This window comes from Suricata suricatta, chromosome 14, assembly GCF_006229205.1.
Source record: "Suricata suricatta isolate VVHF042 chromosome 14, meerkat_22Aug2017_6uvM2_HiC, whole genome shotgun sequence".
NCBI classification, from domain to species: Eukaryota; Metazoa; Chordata; class Mammalia; order Carnivora; family Herpestidae; genus Suricata; species Suricata suricatta.
In genome coordinates, this window is record NC_043713.1 from 82,391,877 (window position 1) to 82,409,640 (window position 17,764).

A 17,764-nucleotide genomic window follows, 5' to 3' on the forward strand; every position below is an offset into this window, starting at 1 on the left:
GTGGATCAAGAAGATGCGGTATATAATATAAACAATGGAGTATTATATGGCAATGAGGCCATTTGTAGAAAAGTGGATGGACCTCGAGGGTGTCATGCTAAGCGAAATAAGTCAGGCAGAGAAGGACAGATACCATATGTTTGCACTCATAGGTCTATCAGGAGAACAAGAGAAACCTAATGGAGGACCAGGGAGAGGGAAAGAGGGAAAGAGAGTTGGGGAGAGAGAGGGACACAAAACTTGAGAGACTATTGAATACTGAAAAGGAACAGAGGGTTGAAGGGGAAGGGGGAGGGGGAAAAAGGTGGTGGTGATGGAGGAGGGCAGTTGTGGGGAAGAGCACTGGGTGTTGTATGGAAACCAATTTGACAATAATCTATTTTAAATAAAATAAAACTGCAACCCCGGCAATATTTACCCCCTTTACCCTGCTTTTTTTTTTCTCTTTCAGATACAATTTATCACCTTCTAAACTATTATAATTTACTCCTTGGTGTTTGTGAGTCTCCCCTCTAAAAATGTAAGCGCCACGAAGGCAGGGGATTTTGTCTTTGTTGTTCACCACGCCCCCGAGAGACCAGAACAAGTTGGCACCGGGCAGGTGCTCAGCAAGTACAGACGGAATAAACTCTAGACCTCAGCCAGCTCTTTTTCCTGCAGACCTTGAGCCACTTAGTTCCAAGGGGAAACGGACCTTAGGAGGTGCTGAGGTGACCTCAGGTGGCCCGACCCAGGAGTCCGAGCTCTGGGCGAAGGGCCATCGGAGCAGCTGAGTTGGAAGGCGCAGGCAACGAGAGCTCCACAAGGCCCTCAGGGCCTGAGGAGCTTCCAGAAGGAGGAGCGAGCCCTAGCAGCCGGCGCCAGAGACTCTGGGCGGTGCCGTCGGAGGGCACGAGTCACATGACTCCAGCCGGTACCTCCCACCTCCTCGTGGGCGGGGTGTCAGGAATAGGCGGGGACCATGCTAATGAGCCCAAGGTGGCGGCCAATCGCGGCGAGCGCCGAGGGTCCGAACCAGGATCCTGGACGCCGGCTAGCGCGCAGGCTCGAGTCGCGGCCGCCCGGGCTTTTGCAAGCGGCGCTGCGGGCCTGGGAGTTTGAGCAGCAGCCGCTTCCTTAACCTGCCTCTCGTGCTTGGCGGCCGTGTGGGTCAGGCCCGGCCTGCGCGGGGGGCAGGCGGCGGCTGCCTCAGGCGGAGGCGGAGGCGGAGGTGCGGCGGAGGGTGGGGGCCGCTGCCTTCGCAGGCGCCCGGGCCGGCCCGCGCCTTTGCACGGTGCTCCATGCATCCGGAGCCCGCCCCGCCCCCGAACAACAACAGCCCCGAGCTTCCCCTCAGCGGCGGCAGCACCACCAGCGGCAGCCGCCGGAGCCGCCACCGCAGCGGGGACGGGGAGACCCCGGGGTCGCCGCCGCCGCCGGCCGCCGTCACCTACCCGGACTGGATCGGCCAGAGTTACTCCGAGGTGATGAGCCTCAACGAGCACTCGATGCAGGCGCTGTCCTGGCGCAAGCTCTACTTGAGCCGCGCCAAGCTCAAAGCCTCTAGCCGGACCTCTGCTCTGCTCTCCGGCTTCGCCATGGTGAGCTCGGGCCGCCCTGCCCTGCCCCCTCTCCTGTCCTGGTCGCTCCCGCCCGCAGCCCTGACAGTGCCCACGGGCCGGGCGGGCAGGGGATGCGGGTAAAGACCTGGGAGAACGGTGTCCCGGACGCTGGGGGGGCGGGCGGGGGATCTAGAGGTGCTGGACGTGAGTAGAGGTGGGCGACAAATGACAGGAGATTGGGTGTCATAGAAATTGTCCAGGGTTGGGGTCTCCAGTGCCTTCAGATGAGCAAGTTTGATGCAGCAAGTAGGGAGAAAGAGCAGGATCTTAGATATGTAAGAAGACAGTCCCACATATGTTCAGGGGGAAAGGAAGGACTTGAAGGGTGTAATCTCTTTGGGAGCAGGTGTCCGGAGGTGGAGGGGGACCCCCGAGCTGTCTCCTGTGACCCCACACTTGAGGCCAAAAGGTATTGGCCGTGTCCTTTTATCACCTAGTGGAGGGGATTTCCTGACAATCTTTCTCCCACTGCATTTTCCGAGAGCCTCAGCCTGGGGTTCTGACAACCACTCTCCACGCTCAGTGTCCTCTTCAGAAACTTGGCACTGACTCACTGGGTGCGGGGGAGGACATACTCCCCTTGAATGGGCTTTCAGCTGATCTGGGGGGTCAGGCGTAGGTTCCCCTCCCGCGCCAGGCTGGTCTGCAATGAGAAGCCTCTGAGAGATGGTGAAGGTGAGGCTGCAGGTTGGGCCAAGAGGGAGCCCTGAGGATGCCTTCAGGCTTGGAGGCTCCCAGGGCAGGGCCTCCAGAACAATTCGTGATTATCACTGTGTGACATCAACCTGTGCCAGTGGAGTGGCGTCTGCCCCCCTCTCCCAAGGTCCCTAGCCCGGAGCACTCCTGCCTCGCCAGTAAGTGAGCTAAGCTCTTGGCCTTGAGGGAGGGAGTGGCGGCACCCTCGTGTTTTCTTGGGAGTGTGTTTTCTTGGGAGTGTGTCTCCTCTCGCTGTGTTCTACAAACAAGTGGGCTGACGCGGTGGAGCCTGAACTTTATAGAAGCCCAGAGCACACTGGGCCTCAGTGGAAAAGCCAGGTGACTGGGTCGGGGAGTGCTCTCCCTAGGTCTGCCACTTGCTGCCCGTGTGACCTGAGACCCATTTCTCTCTGGATCTTGATTTCTGAAGCAGTAAATGAAGGTTGCTACTTAGAAGTATCTCTGACTTTAAGAATTAGGGGTTCCTGGGTGGCTCAGTCGGTTGGGTGTCCAGCTTCGGCTCAGGTCATGATCCCGCCAGTTTCTGAGTTCCAGGTTCCTGAGTTCCAGCCCCATGTGGGGCTCTGTGCTGACAGCTCGGAGTCTGGAGACTGCTTCAGATTCTAGGTCTCCTTCTCTCTCTCTGCCCCTCCCCCACTTGTGCACTGTCTCTGTCTCTCTCTCAAAAATGAATAAACATTTAAAAAAAAAGATTTAAATTGAGGAAGCCCTTGAGAGGAGATGAGAGAATCTGTGTGTTTGTGTGAGGGAGTGGCACCCTAGTGTTTAGTTTAGGTCATATGATGGAATTCGGTTCTGTCATTCCCAAATCCTTAGAGATCAGGCTGTGCCTTTTGCCTGAAGATTCTGTAAGACTAGCTGACATTTGCCAGTCACTCACCCTGTACCAGGCATCTTGTAGGTTTCCTAAACTTCCGTACTAATTCCTCAACTACCCTTTTAGGTGGTTTTGCCATGGAACTTTCCCAAAGCCATACAGTTAGTCCGCTGGAGCAAGATTTGAACCCGAGTCTGCTGGCATCCAGAACTGTCTTGGGCACTTCTGCCTTTGGCTGAATGTGGAGTTCTGATCAATGTCCAGCCAGGGACATGTTCGACCAGGCCTCCTAGGAAAAGGGAAATGGAGCAGGAAAGTTTCTTTTAAGCAAAATATAGATGTTACAGTTTTGGGGCAGGGAGTGACACCTTTAGCTTCTCACAGCTGTGCTGTGGATTTAAGATGGTGGCATACCTATTCCCCTTTTTCTTGGGGTTATCAGTTCATAACTGCCCAGCCCCCTTCCCATGCCGGGAGAACTAAGGGTCTGATGGGTAGCGCTTTCTTGCCCTCTGGAGTCCAGTGAATCCTGGAGAAGCCAACCTCCTAACCAGATGGCACCTTCCGCTTCCTCCTGCTAAGAGCGGTGGGGAAGTCAGGAAGCAGGGGCAGCCAGTGGCATTGGTTGGGCCTCGGCCCATCCAGACTGTGTGTTGGGGACCTGTATTTCCCTGGTCAGGGGGTGCCTGGCTGGCTCAGTTGGAAGAGCATGCTACTCTTGATCTCAGGGTTGTGAGTTCGAGCCTCATGTTAGGTGTAGCGATTACTTAATTTAAAAAATTTAAAAGAAAAGAATAGAAAGAAAGCTTTATATTTTCCCTGGTCAGGGTGGAGACAGCTTCCTGGCTCCATAGATGAACTCCCCAAAGTTCTTCTGACAAGGAGGGGGCGAGCCCCATCGCAGCCTGTATTCTGGGGAAAGCAGTTACGGGGGGAGGGGGGACGGGGTGGGTACTGTCTACTGGGAGTCTGTAAATCTATGGGAGAAATGGAGTTGGGTTGGACAGACAGACCCAAGAGGCAGGCTGGTCTACCTGTACCCCACCCCCCACTACAGACACCCAGCCTTGTGAGGGCGCCTCTGAGAGGAAGGAGTGCCTCACAGCCCAGCACCATGGAAACGGAGTGAGCGAGTTTCCTGGACTACTCTCCCTTGGCCAGTGAGTCAGCACAACCAACTTCCTGCCCCCAGAGGGCTTCCTTCCTAGAGACATGGAAAACCAGAGGCAGTGATGTGACCTCCGATCTCCAGGGGTTGGAGGGTTTGCAAGAATACCAGGCCCACCTGCTCAGCAGGTGAGATTGAGGGAGGGACTCCTAAGAGCCTGGAGGGATTTGAGAGCCCCCCCCCCCCCAGCCCCGCTTGAGGGTGGAAGGGCCTGGCCAGGTGCCCTGATGTGCTGGGGAGAGAGGGGGTGGGGTCTCGGACAAACAGCTTACATTCTTTGAACCCAGTTTACTCATGTGGACACAGGAGGTGCCTATCCTGCTCTGTCGTGGACTTGCAGGAGGATCCATTAGGAGTTCTCATTGGCCCATCAGAAGCTGAGGAATTTTCAGGATCTGATCATACACACCGTAGCTGGACCCTTTCTAGTCTGCAAACAAGAATCCTACTTCTGACAAAATTTCTAGAAACAACAGGCCTTTGCTAGGCTTGGCATCCACACCCCTAAAACCAGGCGCCCTGGGTATGTAGTACATGATCAGTGCCCTGCAGGAGGTGCTGGAGACGAGGGTGCCCTCATGGACTATGACTCAGGCTATCTGTGCCTCAGTTTAAGCGAGAGACAGCCCCTCGGCCTGACCTTGTGCCCTGCAGGACCATGGCGAGCACCCGGGCAATCTTGGTCTGCTGGGGAGCCCAGGCTGTAATGTTAGCCTAAGCAGAAGATAATTGGGAAGGTCAGCCTGCTGCCGTAAACAAAATGCTTTCCACGACCTGGGATCAATTATTTTTGGATTATCTGCCTCCTCAAGTTCTCTGCCCGCCTGCACCCTTTTGTTCCCAGGTCCCAGCGCAGGTTCAGAAGTTGCTTGGAATGTCTGTGAAAATGAGTTGGAAGGAAGGCCTGAAATCCTAAGACGTTGAGCCTCTGGGGTATGCTCAGAGTGCAGGATACATAGAGATGAGTAAGAAATTACTATTACTGCTCGTGGGGCTAATTACTAATAGTCATCATTGCTTTTGTTGATTGGGCTCTCCCCGTAGGCCAGGCATTGTGCTGAGTGTTTTAAGTGTCCATCTCTGATCTTCACACCATCTGGTGAGAGTAGGTGCCCGACCCCGGTGACTGACTTGCCTGGAAGTACTTGGCCGGTCTGCTGCAGAGCCCTGTGCCCCTGATGTGGCCCCATTGCTATGGGGAACATCGGAGTGGTAGGAAGGCAGAGCTCGAGGCCCGAGTACAGCAGAGCAAAGAAAGAACACGGACTCTGGAGCCAGACAATTTGGGTTTAAATCCCAGCTCTGCCACTTACAACTGTGAGGTCCTGGGAAAGTCACTTAATGTCTCTGGGCCTTCACCTCCTTACCTGTAAAATGAGGATAATAGCTGTTCCTGCCTCGTAGGGTTGGTGTGAGGGTTCGTTGAGTTCGTATTTGCACTTAGAGTGTACCTGGCCCACATTTTCAGGAATCTCGCTCATCCTTGTTCCTATGGGACTGCTTTTATAAGGGTTCACTGATTTTTTTTTGAAGTATCCTATACCCAGTTGGAGCTCGAATTTACAACCCCACCATCAAGAGTTAAATGCCCTACCCACTGAGCCAGCAAGGCGTCCCAGGGGTGAATTGATTCAGAAGAATGTGATTCCAGAGGTGGTAGAGTCAGAGCTGAGGGAAGAACCCTCCTATCAGAGAAAGTGTTGGGAACAGAGGTTTTGGGTTTTTTTTCCCCCACACATGCAAAAGCAAAGGGCTTTATTACGGGTTTAGGCTCGCTGGGGCCTAAACTCGGGCTCGCAGACTTTACCTACCGGCGTGGTGGATCCATGCTGAGAGCCGGGAACAGAGTTACAAAATGAGTTTAGGGTCTCAGGGAGAGGCAGCGGGGCGGGTGTGGCTGGAGTGGAGGGTGCGTAGGGAGTAGTTGAGGAAGGCGAATCTAGTCAGGTAAGGCGTTGCAGGGCTTTAACTGGCTGTTTCGGAAATCTAAATTCTTGTGTAGGAAGTATGGAGCCATTAAGGTTTTGGGGGGAGGAGTTATGTGATGAATTCTAGAATAATCTTGATGTTACAACTATTTACTGACTACCAGGTATGACTCTGGACCCTTTTCTTTCTTATTTTATCCTTAGATCAATCCTTTTTTTTCTTCAATTTTTTTAATGTCTTTCTTTATTATTGAGAGAGAGAGAGAGAGACAGCATGAGCAGGGGAGGGTCGAAGAGAGAAGGAGTCAAAGGATCTGAAGACGGGCTCCAGGGTCTGAGCCAGCAGCACAGAGCCTGATGCAGGGCTTGAACCCACGAACCGTGAGATCGTGACCTGAGCCGAAGTCGGATGCTTAACCAACTGAGCCACCCAGGCGCCCCTATTTATTTTTAAGAGAGAGACAGACCGAACGCCGGCATGGGAGGGGCAGAGAAAAAGGGAGATACAGAATCTGAAGCAGGCTCCAGGCTCCGAGCTGTCAGCATAGAGCCCAATGCGGGGCTGAAACTCACAAACCATGTGATCATGACCTGAGCTGAAGTCAGACGCTTGCCCGACTTTATTTATTTTTGAGAGAGGGGGTGGGGAGAGAGGGAGAAAGAGCTCAAGCAGGGGAGGGACAGAGAGAGAATCGTAGCTCTCAGTGCTGGGCTCTGACTCCCAAGCCATGAGCCATGAGATCATGACCAGAGCTGAAATCAAGAATCAGACACAACCCACCTGAGCCACCCAGGCACCCCTCCTCAGATTCACTCTTAAAGGTATTTAGTATAGATAGAAAATCTGAGGCTCCTAGGAACATAGAGGTTAAGATACCCAGCTAGTAGAATTCAGGGACTGGTAGGCCTGACTTGGAGCCATTTCTACTTAACTGCCCTCTCACTGCTGTAGCTGGTTGATAGCTAGGCCTTTGAATCCTTCCAGATGTGGGGTTCTGCACTCCAGGCTGTTTATAAATGGAAATTTGTCGAATGCCCCAAGGGGAGGGCTCTCCCTGCCTCTCTGAGAAGCCTTTTATAAAGCTTCACAAGTGTCTGTGGTGCATTTCTGGCATTTTCAGCTGGGATCTGTGTTGAGTTCTGCTGGTTGTCGGGTCTGGGGCTGGTGAAGGAGAGAACTCTAGGGTGTCTTAAGAAGGCAGGATTGGGGTGCCTGGGTGGCTCGGTCGGTTAAGCATCTGACTTCAGCTCAGGTCAGATCTCACGTTCGTGGGTTCGAGCCCCACGTCGGGCTCTGTGCTGACAGCTCAGAGCCTGGAGCCTGCTTCTGGTTCTGTGTCTCCCTCTCTCTCTCTGTCGCTCCCTGCTCATGCTCTGTCTCTCTCTCTATCAAGAATAAATAAAAACATTAAAAAAATTTAAAACAAAAGGTGGCAGGATTGTAATCACTGTTTGGGGCTGGGGTGGGGTCCCTTGGAGAAGTAAAGCTGAGAAAGTTTAAGTAAAAGCCAGCAGGTTTCTCTCTAATGGGACTTCTGGGTAGCATTTTTGTTTTGTTTTGTTTTGAAGTAATCTCTACACCCAGTGTGGGGCTCAACTCACAACCCCAAGATCAAGCATCACATGCTCCATAGACTGAGCTCGCCAGGTGCCCCCTGGGTGGATTTTAATATGCTCCCCAGAGGGGATGTTACAAACTGGCAGGACCACACCTTTTTCCTCAGAGGAGAATCTTGTAGGACTGTGATTTGACAGCTAATCGTCTTTGATTTTTGAGAATCTGTCTAACCCAGAAATCAGTCAACTTTTTCTGTAAGGGACCAGATAATATTTTCAGCTTTACAGGCAACACAATCTTGGTGGTAAACTACTCAGTCCTGCCATTTTAGCTCAAAACCAGCCACAGATGATAGGTAAATGTATGGGTTTGGCGGTGTGCCAATAAAACTTTATTTACAAAAACTGCAGTCTACAGGCCAGGGTTTGGCAATCCCTGGTCTGAACAGTAGTCTCCGAATGTTTGCATGCATAATAATATCCAAAATAATGTTAGCATTAGCCTCAGTACTTGTATGCTTATACATTAGATATGTTTTGGTATAATATGTGTACTAGAAACATACATAAAAAGACAAAGTTGAAAGGAGAAACTAAACAATAAATGGATGTTATTGGAAGTTTTCATATTGTCTTCCCAATGGATCACCTAGGCTTGTCCATCAGATATGTCAGAGACATGGGGCTGAAATACCTGAAGATTGGGTCTTACCTTCATTTCTTTCTTTTTTTTTTTTTAATTTTTTTTAAGACATCATAACCCTGCATTATAGATAATGCAGAATTATTGTAAGGTTTTTTTTTAATTTTTTAATGTTTATTCATTTGTGATAGACAGAGACAGAGTGTAAGCAGGAGAGAGGCAGAGACAGGGGAGACACAGAATTCAAAGCAGGTTCCAGGCTCTGAGCTGTCAGCACTAAGCCTGCCATGGGGGCTCGAACTCCTGAACTGCGAGATCATGACCTGAGGTGAGGTTGGACACTTAGCCGACTGAGCCACCCAGGTGTCCCTGATTTATTTCTTCACCAGTGTTTTACTGTGGCCCCTAGAGGGAAGAGTAACCTCACTGGATGCTGGGGAAACAGAGGGAAATAAGAAGATAACGGAGAAAAGAAGTCATATAATTACATCTTCAGGACATGTTTGATAAGCGCAGTAGTGGGAGAGCGTGGATGGAAGGACACTTACTACTATCTGAAAATACTTATTTTGCCTAAATATTCAGTGCCTGCCATGCTCGCAGGGGCAGAGATTTTGCTGTCCTAGTACCTGCACTTTCTCAGAGCACAAGGTCCTCCAGGCACATAGTAAGCTTTCAGGACGTATTTCCCACAAATGGGTAAATGGTCCCTTCCTCACCTTAGAGGCCACACAGAGCAGAGGTGACTTGGAAGGTAAAACCCAAGGAGGTTGGAATTAGCTAGATAAACAGAAAGCCTGGGGGCACCTGGGTGGCTCAGTTGGTTAAGCTTCTGACTTTGGCTCAGGTTATGATCTCAGGGTTCAGGAGTTTGACTCCTGCGGCAGGCTCTGTGCTGACCACTCAAAGCCTGGAACCTGCTTCGAATTCTGTGTCTCCCTCTCTCTCTGACCCCTCCTCAAATAAATAAAAAATTTTTTAAAATAAAAAAGAAAGGGCGCCTGGGTGGCTCAGTCGGTTAAGCATCCGGCTTCTGCTCAGGTCATGATCTCACGGTTCATGGGGTCGAGCCCCACGTAGGGCTCTGTGCTGACAGTTAGCTCAGAGCCTGGAGCCTGCTTCGGATTCTGTGTCTCCCTCTCTCTTTGACCTTCCCCTGCTCACACTGTCTCTCTCTGTCTCTCAAAAATAAATAAAAATCATAAAAAAAAATCAAAATCAAAAAAAAGAAAAGAAAAAGCCTAGGCCTGCCCTTCCCCCAGCCAGCAAGTTCAACAGATTTAGCTTATGACGTATATTTAGTGAATCACCACAAGGTTTTTGGTTTTTGTTGTTGTTTTGTTTTGTTTTTTAATGAAATAAGAATGGAATGAAATAGCACGCATTGGGTGTTGTAAGGAAAGGCTCTATTACCTTCCTTTAAGGAGAAGTATTGTTTGGGGAAACTCGTTTCTGTTATAAATGTGTATCTCCTTATGGAAACACTCGGGGTACTGGACTGAAGTGGTCAAGAGTTTGTAAACCACTAGGCAAGGCCTCACCTCTCCCTTAATAGACGGTTTGCATTTGAGGTGAGGCCAGCAGGCTCAGACAGCTTTGGGTGACCCTGGGTGACGGTGCTTGGCCGCCCTCCTGTTCCAGGCCACAGGCACCCACCCTCCTTAAGGAGTGAACAGTGAAGCCTCCGCTTGGAAAAGGACAGTTGGCTCTCTCAGCTGTGGGTACTGGGGTTGGGCGTGTCTCAGAAGTCACCAGGTGGCAGGGGTCTCTGTGGAGCCCAGCAGGAGTGAGGAGAGGTGGTTGGCATTTGGGCGTAGCGGGCAGATGCCTGGCAAAGCCAGCCAGGCCCCACCCTTTGCAGAATCCCACGGTCTTCTTGGCTCGCGCTTGAAAATTGGCATACCAGTGTCTGCCGTGCGGGGCCCGTGGACTTGTGTGAGGTGGGGCCGGCGGGCTCATCCTTTAGGCCCCATGTGGCCAGGTTCAAGCAGGCCCTTGGCTGGCTGGGAGCTGTTTATTTTGGGTTAACAGGCCCAGCACTCTGGCTATATTTACCTTGTGAAGTTGCTTGCAATCTGATCTCCTCTCTCAGGGACTGAGCTGGGGCCCTGGGAGTCGCTTGCCAGATTCCGCGAGGCCCCCTTGACTTTACTCTTGCTATCTGTGGGGAGGTTTCCCCAGCGGGAAGCGTTCTGGAAAAGACTGTGCTTGTATTCCTGTGAATGGTTTTCCTCAGGATCCCTGGCGGGTCATTCCTTCTCACTGGACATTCTTCTTTCCGCGGCCCCAGGACACTGACCTCAGCCCCTAGTGTGGGAGTGGTCCCTACAGCCAGCCTGCATGGTCAGAGCCCCAGAATTGTAGGGGCTGGTGAAGGTGATGGAGTTTCTCCCAGAGCTTGGGAGCAGGGATTTTCCTCTTCCTCAGAGTGCCCACCGTTTCAGGCTCTGCTGCCCAGCCTGTCCCCAGCTCAAGACCTCGAGGAGGGCTGGCTGGCTCTGCTGTCCCCAGGTTAGGTCCGTTCCAACAGCTGTGATTTCTGGTCCTGGATCCTGAGAACGTGACAAATGGTGTGGAAACGGTGGTCTCTGTCCTGCTGAGGTAGCCATCAGGACCCGTGTGGTTTGGGGCACACGTTTGTCTTGTGCACTGGGCTTGGAACTAGGGCGGATGAGGCCCAGAGTTGGGATCTGACCCTCTCACCCACCTCAGGGGCCAGGACCTTGGCCCATGGGGTCAGTTCTCTCCAGCCTGAGCTGAGGATATCCAGGGGCTATTTATTTCTCTCTGTCTCCCTCTCTTTTTTTTTTTTTTTTTTGTTAAAGTTTATTTATTTAACCAATCTCAACACCCAACATAGGGCTCAAACTCACGACCCCAAAATCAAGAACCATATATTCTATCCTCAAAGCCAACCAGGCACCCCTGGGCTATTTCTCTTCTGCTTCAAGCCCTGTGTTTTTCTTTTTAACTAATATTTTTTGTGCACCTCCTATGGTCTGGCCCTGTGTTAAATGCTTACATGTCAAGACTTTATTTAGTCTCCTCAGTGACTGTCTTGGTCCATCTGGGCCACTGTACCAGAGTACTGGCTTATACACAACAGACATTTCCTCGGTTCTGGAGCCTGGACGTCCAAGATCAAGGTGTGGGCAGATTCCGAATCTGTGGAGGGGCTGGCTTCCTGATTCAAAGCTCTGTCTACTCACTGTGCCCGCCCGTGGCAAGAGTGGCAAAGGGCTCTCTGGGCTCTCTTGCTCTTTTTTTTTTTTTTCTTTTTCTTTTAGAGAGAGTGTGAGTTGGGGAGAGTGGCAGAGAGAGAGAGAGAGAGAGAGGGAGAGAGAGAGAATCCCAAGCAGTCTCCATGCTTAGGAGCCCAACCTGGGGCTTGATCTCATGACTATGAGATCATGACCTAAGGTGAAATCAGGAGACACTGAACTGACTGAGCCACCCAGACACACACACACACCTTTTTTTTTTTTAAGTTTATATATTTATTTTGAGAGAAAGAGAGAAAGCAAGCAGGAGAGGGGCAGAGAGAGGAGGAGAGAGAATCCCAAGCAGGCTCTGCATGGCTCCATCTCAGGAACAGTGAAATCATGACCTGAGCCGAAATCAACAGTGGACTTTTGGGGTACCTGGCTGGCTCAGTCAGTTGAGGATCTGACTTCGGCTCAGGTCACAATCTCATAGTTCGTGGGTTTGGGCCCTGCGTCAGGCTTGGTGCTGACAGCTCAGAGCCTGGAGCCTTTTTTAGTCTGTGTCTCCCTCTCTCTCTCTGCCTCTCCCCCACTCACGCTCTGTGTATGTGTGTATCTCTCAAAAATAAATAAACATTAAAAAAAATTCTTTTAAAGAGTGGACATTTAACACACTGAGCCACCCAGGCACCCTTGGTCTCCATTTTGTAGGGACACTAACCCTGTTACAGGGGCTCCACCCCCTGACCTAATCATCTCCCTAAGGCCCCACCTCCTAGTCCATTACACTGGGAATTAGGGGTTCAAGGTGTGGGTTTAGAGGGAACGCAAACATTCAGTCTGCAGTAGCACCCAGGTGAAAAAGTGTGCCCATTACCCGCTTTGCACACGGGCTTTAGAGCACATGCTCTTGAGTTCAGAGCTGCCACTTAGAAGCAGTCTGACCCCTGGAACAGCTGACCTCGCCTCTCTCAGCCCATTTCTCCTCATTTGTACAAGAATAATGATGATATTGCTCATAATCACTGAAACTTGGTTAAGCTCACTGTGTGCCAGCTCCTAAGGGCTTTCTATTCATTAGCTCATTGAATGCTCATAACAGCCATAAGAAGTGGGCCCTGTTTTACTGATGTGACACAGAGAGGTTGAAATACTTGTCCAAGGTCACCAGCTTTGTCAGTGGAGGAGCCAGTTCATCCTTAATGGCTGTACAGAAGGGGAGATACCAGGTAAGCGAACAGGTTAGTTACCTGCATCCTTCCCCCCGGCATATACCCCAGCGCTCAGCTCAGGGCCTGATGTACCTTATGGGTATGGACATTTCCAGTGAGTGAATAAATAGCCAACGGCTCCTGCTTGTCCCTTCTCCAGTTTCAGGTTCCGGGGCAACAGGCCAAAAACAGGAAGAGGAAGTGCTGGGGGTGGGGAGGTGGTAGCAGAAGGCGAACCTTGCTGGAGGGCTCCCCCCACCCCCTTCCAGTGTGGGCAGGCCTGGCGGCCGAGACCAGGGGGCCCTGGGATGAGTCCCTTACCTCACTATGCCCTGATGGCCTGCCCTCACCCGCGTGTACTCAGAATCCTCAGGATTGGCATTAGGCCACCAGTGATCTTAAAAAAACAGTTGAAATCCTGATGGCACTGCCCCAGATTTATAGGAGTTTGAAACATTTTGTAAACTCCTGGGCTGAACAGTTCATACCATTGTCAGCTGTGGGAAGTCTGGGGCGAAAAATCTATGAATCTTGTGGAAATTGTTATATATACCTGGATGTTCTAAGGAGAGTGTCCATTATTTTCACCAGATTCTCAGGGTGTCAGACCCAAAATCTGCTTTAGCCTGTGACCTTAACCTTGCCACGTTCCCTCCTTTTACAGACAAGAAGGGAGGGTTTTGACCAAGGTCAAACAAGGAAGGTGGTTCTGGAGGCAGACTCAGGCCCCCCAGTTTGGCTTTGGTGTTCTTTCAGCCCAGGCATCCCCTTCCAGTGGAGGGTAGAAACCCCAGAGGATTCCATATAGAGATAGTGAGTTTGGGGATGAGGTTTCTCAGCTGAAAAATAATAAAGCTCACTTTTATTGAGTGTTTACTCTCTGCCAGGCACTAAGTATTTAACATGGGATTAACTCAGCCCTCACAACAATGCTCTGATGCATGTACTGTTGTTCCCATTTTACAGATAAGGAAACTGAAATTCAGCTAGAATCAGAGCTGAATGAAGGGTAGAAGAGTGAGGGTTCAGAGCCAGGCAGCCTGGCTCTAGAGCCCGTGCTCCTGACCCCACACTGCCTTTCCTGGTCAAAGGAGGGGGAGAGAGAGAGAGAGAGAGATGAAAGCAAGCAGGGCCAGGCATACAGGCAGGAGAGCTAGTGGGGAAAGAGAGAGCCCCCCTTCCCCAGGAGTAAGGAGGGGTCAGGGGAGGCTGGTGTGGGGCTGGTGGATGCATGGCAGCATTGGACCTCCCTGCCCCGAGCGACATTTTATGAAGGGTCACTCACTGTCCTTACTGGTATTGCCACTGGCGTTTGCTGCCCCAGTCCCTCCAGCCTGACAGGCGGGTCCTGGCAGTGTGCCCGCTGCCCGCTGTTCCGGGTCCAGATCTGATGAGCTGGCATCTTCACATGGGGGTGATTTGCAAGGCCCAAGTAAGAAGCAGCAGGTGGCAGGCCCAGAGCGTGCCCCTGGTGACCCTGGGTCCACAGGTCTCCAGGAACTAGGGCGCAGCCAGTGCGTCAGCCGTGGGGCCCAGAGCTGGGGCGAAGGCAGGAGGGGGCCCCGGGGCCTGCCAACCCCACTGCGCAGCACCTGGCTCAGTCCCTTCTAGGAAGCTGTACCGTTCCTCCTCGTTGGTTGGTGCGCTGTGTCCTCAGAAAGGGCCTGGGCCTGACCTGGGAGGGCCTTCGTCTCTACCCGACCCCTTTCCTCCCCCCTGGAGCAGGGCATGAAGGAGAAGCCTGTGCTTAGGCCAACAGAGAGGGTGGCTGGTGGTTTGATGGTTGTTTTTTTTTCCTCTTAGCACAAACTGTATCAGAGTAAAATATACATCAAACATACCATCTTCTTTTTTTTTTTTAAGTTTATGTTTTGAGAAACAGAGCATGAATGGGGGAGGGGCAGAGAGAACCGGAGTCACAGAATCCAAAACTGTCTGCACTGACAGCAGAGAGCCAGAAGCCGGGCTCGAACTCTACCATGAGATCATGACCTGAGCCGAAGTTGGATGCTTAAATGACCGAGCCACCCAGGAGCCCGTGAAACTTACCATCTTAACTGTTCATATGGGTGCCTGGGTGGCTCAGTCGGTTAAGCGTCCGGCTTCTGCTCAGGTCATGATCTCATAGTTCGTGGGTTCGAGCCCCACATCAGGCTCTGTGCTGACAGCTAGCTCAGAGCCTGAAGCCTGCTTCAGATTCTGTATCTCCCTCTCTCTCTGACCCTCCCCTGCTCGCATTGTCTCTGTCTCTCAAAAATAAATAAAAAACATAAAAAAAAAAACCGTTTGCGGTTTGGCTTTTAATACCTGGCTGGTGTAGGAGCAATGGATACTGTTTGGGAGATGTTTACCATGTACCAGCGACTCTGATTTCATTGTCAAAATAATCCTATGAACGTGATATCTCTGTTTCACAACTAAAGAAGTTGAGGCTCAGAGAGGCTAGTGGCTTTCCCAAGGACATGTGGCTGGCAGGTAGCAGAACTGGGATTCATATATAGGCAGCCTGGGCTCCAAACCTGCTATCTTCACTGGCACTTTCTCAACCCTAGGTGAGGGGTCCTGTTATCCCCATTATATAGATAAGGAAACTGAGGCTTAGAGAGGCCAGGTGATTTACCCAGGATCCAAGAGCTTGATGGGAGGCGAGCCAGGATTTGAGTGTGGCTCTGTGCGCCATGCTGGTCCTGGCACTCAGCCCACCTCTCTCGTGCCCCCTAGGTGGCGATGGTGGAGGTACAGCTAGACGCGGACCATGACTACCCGCCCGGGCTGCTCATCGCCTTCAGTGCCTGCACCACGGTGCTGGTGGCTGTGCACCTATTTGCACTCATGATCAGCACCTGCATCCTGCCCAACATCGAGGCGGTGAGCAACGTGCATAACCTCAACTCAGTCAAGGAGTCCCCCCATGAGCGCATGCACCGCCACATCGAGCTGGCCTGGGCCTTCTCCACTGTCATCGGCACGCTGCTCTTCCTGGCTGAGGTGGTGCTGCTCTGCTGGGTCAAGTTCTTGCCCCTCAAGAAGCAGCCGGGACAGCTGCGGCCCACCAGCAAGCCCCCGGCCGGCGACGTGGGCACCAACGTCAGCAGCACTGGTGGCATCACCCCGGGCCAAGCCGCCGCCATTGCCTCCACCACCATCATGGTCCCCTTCGGCCTGGTCTTCATCGTCTTTGCCGTCCACTTCTACCGCTCGCTGGTCAGCCATAAGACGGACCGACAGTTCCAGGAGCTCAACGAGCTGGCCGAGTTCGCCCGCATGCAGGACCAGCTGGACCACAGAGGGGACCACCCCCTGACGCCCGGCAGCCACTATGCATAGCCCTTCTGGGCCTGAGCACTTCAGTTTGGCCCTATGCCGCTCCCCACCACCTCCTCCGGCCCCAGCATCAGGGACAGCCAGCTCTGGGGATTGGGCCTTTGTCCAGGGGGCAGAGTGTGGAGGGAAGAGGCTTTTTTTTTTAAGAGAAATGACTGCACTTTGAAACCTTCCTCTAAGAGAATAAGCATTTCCTGTTCTTCCAGCTTCAGGTTTACCTCCTGTTAGGAGGCCACCAGTGGGAGCCAGAGTGGGGACAGATGCTCCCTTTGTCCCTCCTCCTCCCCTGTGCCAGTGTCACTTGGATGCTTCTTGTCTTTTCTGTCTTGATCCCCCTCCCCGTTCAGTGTCAGCTGTGTGTGTGTGTGTGTGTGTGTGTGTGTGTGTGTTCGCGTGTGTGTGTGCACGTGTGTACACATAAATATACTCATAAGGGACACCTCTTGTGTCTGTCTTTGTTGGGTCTGGACTGCCTGGTGTGAATTCTCCTGGTGCCCCAATCAGGTGAGCCTCTAAGTGAAAACTTTTGTAAACATTTTATTTTGAAAATATTCAAACGTACAAAAAACTTATGCAACTAGCAACTGAAATACACATCCAGTCAATTCTTCTTACAGCAGTTGTGTTCTATAAGTCATCGTGAACACTGAGTTGGTGAATAGTGAACCATTGCTCCTGTGGGTTTGAGGTTCCTGTGAGGTCAGTATTTTGTCAGCCGTTCATTAGGTTAACCTTGTTTTATGTGTTTCTGGGCCGTTTGTTTGTTTAAAGATTTTTATTTTTAATCTCTACACCCAACAGGGGGCTCGAATTCACAACCCCGAGATCAAGAGCTGCAGGTTCCACGGAGGGAGCCAGCCAGGCGCCCCCCTGCCTTCTTTTTAAATAGCAACATCACCAGGGCGCCTGGCTGGCTCGGTCCGTGGAGTGTGCAGCTCTTGGTCTTGGGGTTGTGAGTTCAAGCCCCACGTTGGCACAAAGCCTACTTAAAATAATTATTTTTAATTTTTAATAATAGCACAATTGCCAACAGAAAGAACCAAATGTGAACAACATGGCACTAAATACGACGTGAAAAGAATGCTTCTTTAGGAAAGCTGAAACAGGAAGGCAGAGCGGTGCCGTTTGACCTCAGCAAGGAGGCAGGTGCACAGATACTGAAACTGAATGATGGGGTTGAACTGTGCTTTTCCACCTGGGCCACAGCAGATCTCGCCCTCCGTGCCTACACACTTCCTTCTAAAACCCAGGACCTTTCTCCTGCATAACCTCAATCCAGTGGACAGATTCAGGAAACTTGACATTGACGCAGTGCCTATTTAATAATGACACTCATGTTCACTCCTGCACGTGTCCTCCTCATGTCCTTTCTAGCAGTGATTTTACCCTTCACGGTCGTGTGTTGCATTGATGTGCCGCGTCTCTTTAGTTGCTTTTAAATTTGGAACAGCCTTTTCTTGTCCTTTATAAAACATCGACAGTTTGGGAGTCCAAGCCTGTGGTTTGTAGAATGCTACCTCAACCTGGCTTCCCGGATGTTTTCCCGTTTTTACAATCAGGATGAGTTTTGGAAGGAATGTTTATCCATTTTGCAG

At 51.6% G+C, this 17,764-nt stretch overlaps 1 protein-coding gene across 1 annotated transcript; it reads left to right on the forward strand.

Annotated features, from left to right (window-relative positions):
- Positions 1-1,034: 1,034 nt before the first annotated feature.
- Positions 1,035-16,785, forward strand: ORAI1 (ORAI calcium release-activated calcium modulator 1). The gene is made up of 2 exons (XM_029922583.1): positions 1,035-1,580; positions 15,567-16,785. The coding sequence occupies exons 1-2, from the start codon at positions 1,281-1,283 to the stop codon at positions 16,170-16,172; spliced, it is 906 nt and encodes a 301-aa protein (XP_029778443.1). The 5' UTR covers positions 1,035-1,280; the 3' UTR covers positions 16,173-16,785.
- Positions 16,786-17,764: the final 979 nt, after the last annotated feature.

What these genes read in the sequence shown, in the direction of transcription:
- ORAI1 (XM_029922583.1), top strand. Translation starts at nt 1,281, where the DNA reads ATGCATCCGGAGCCCGCCCCGCCCCCGAACAACAACAGCCCCGAGCTT. An exon ending in TGCTCTCCGGCTTCGCCATG is followed by an intron (nt 1,581 to 15,566) that starts GTGAGCTCGGGC and finishes CGTGCCCCCTAG; the next exon opens with GTGGCGATGGTGGAGGTACA.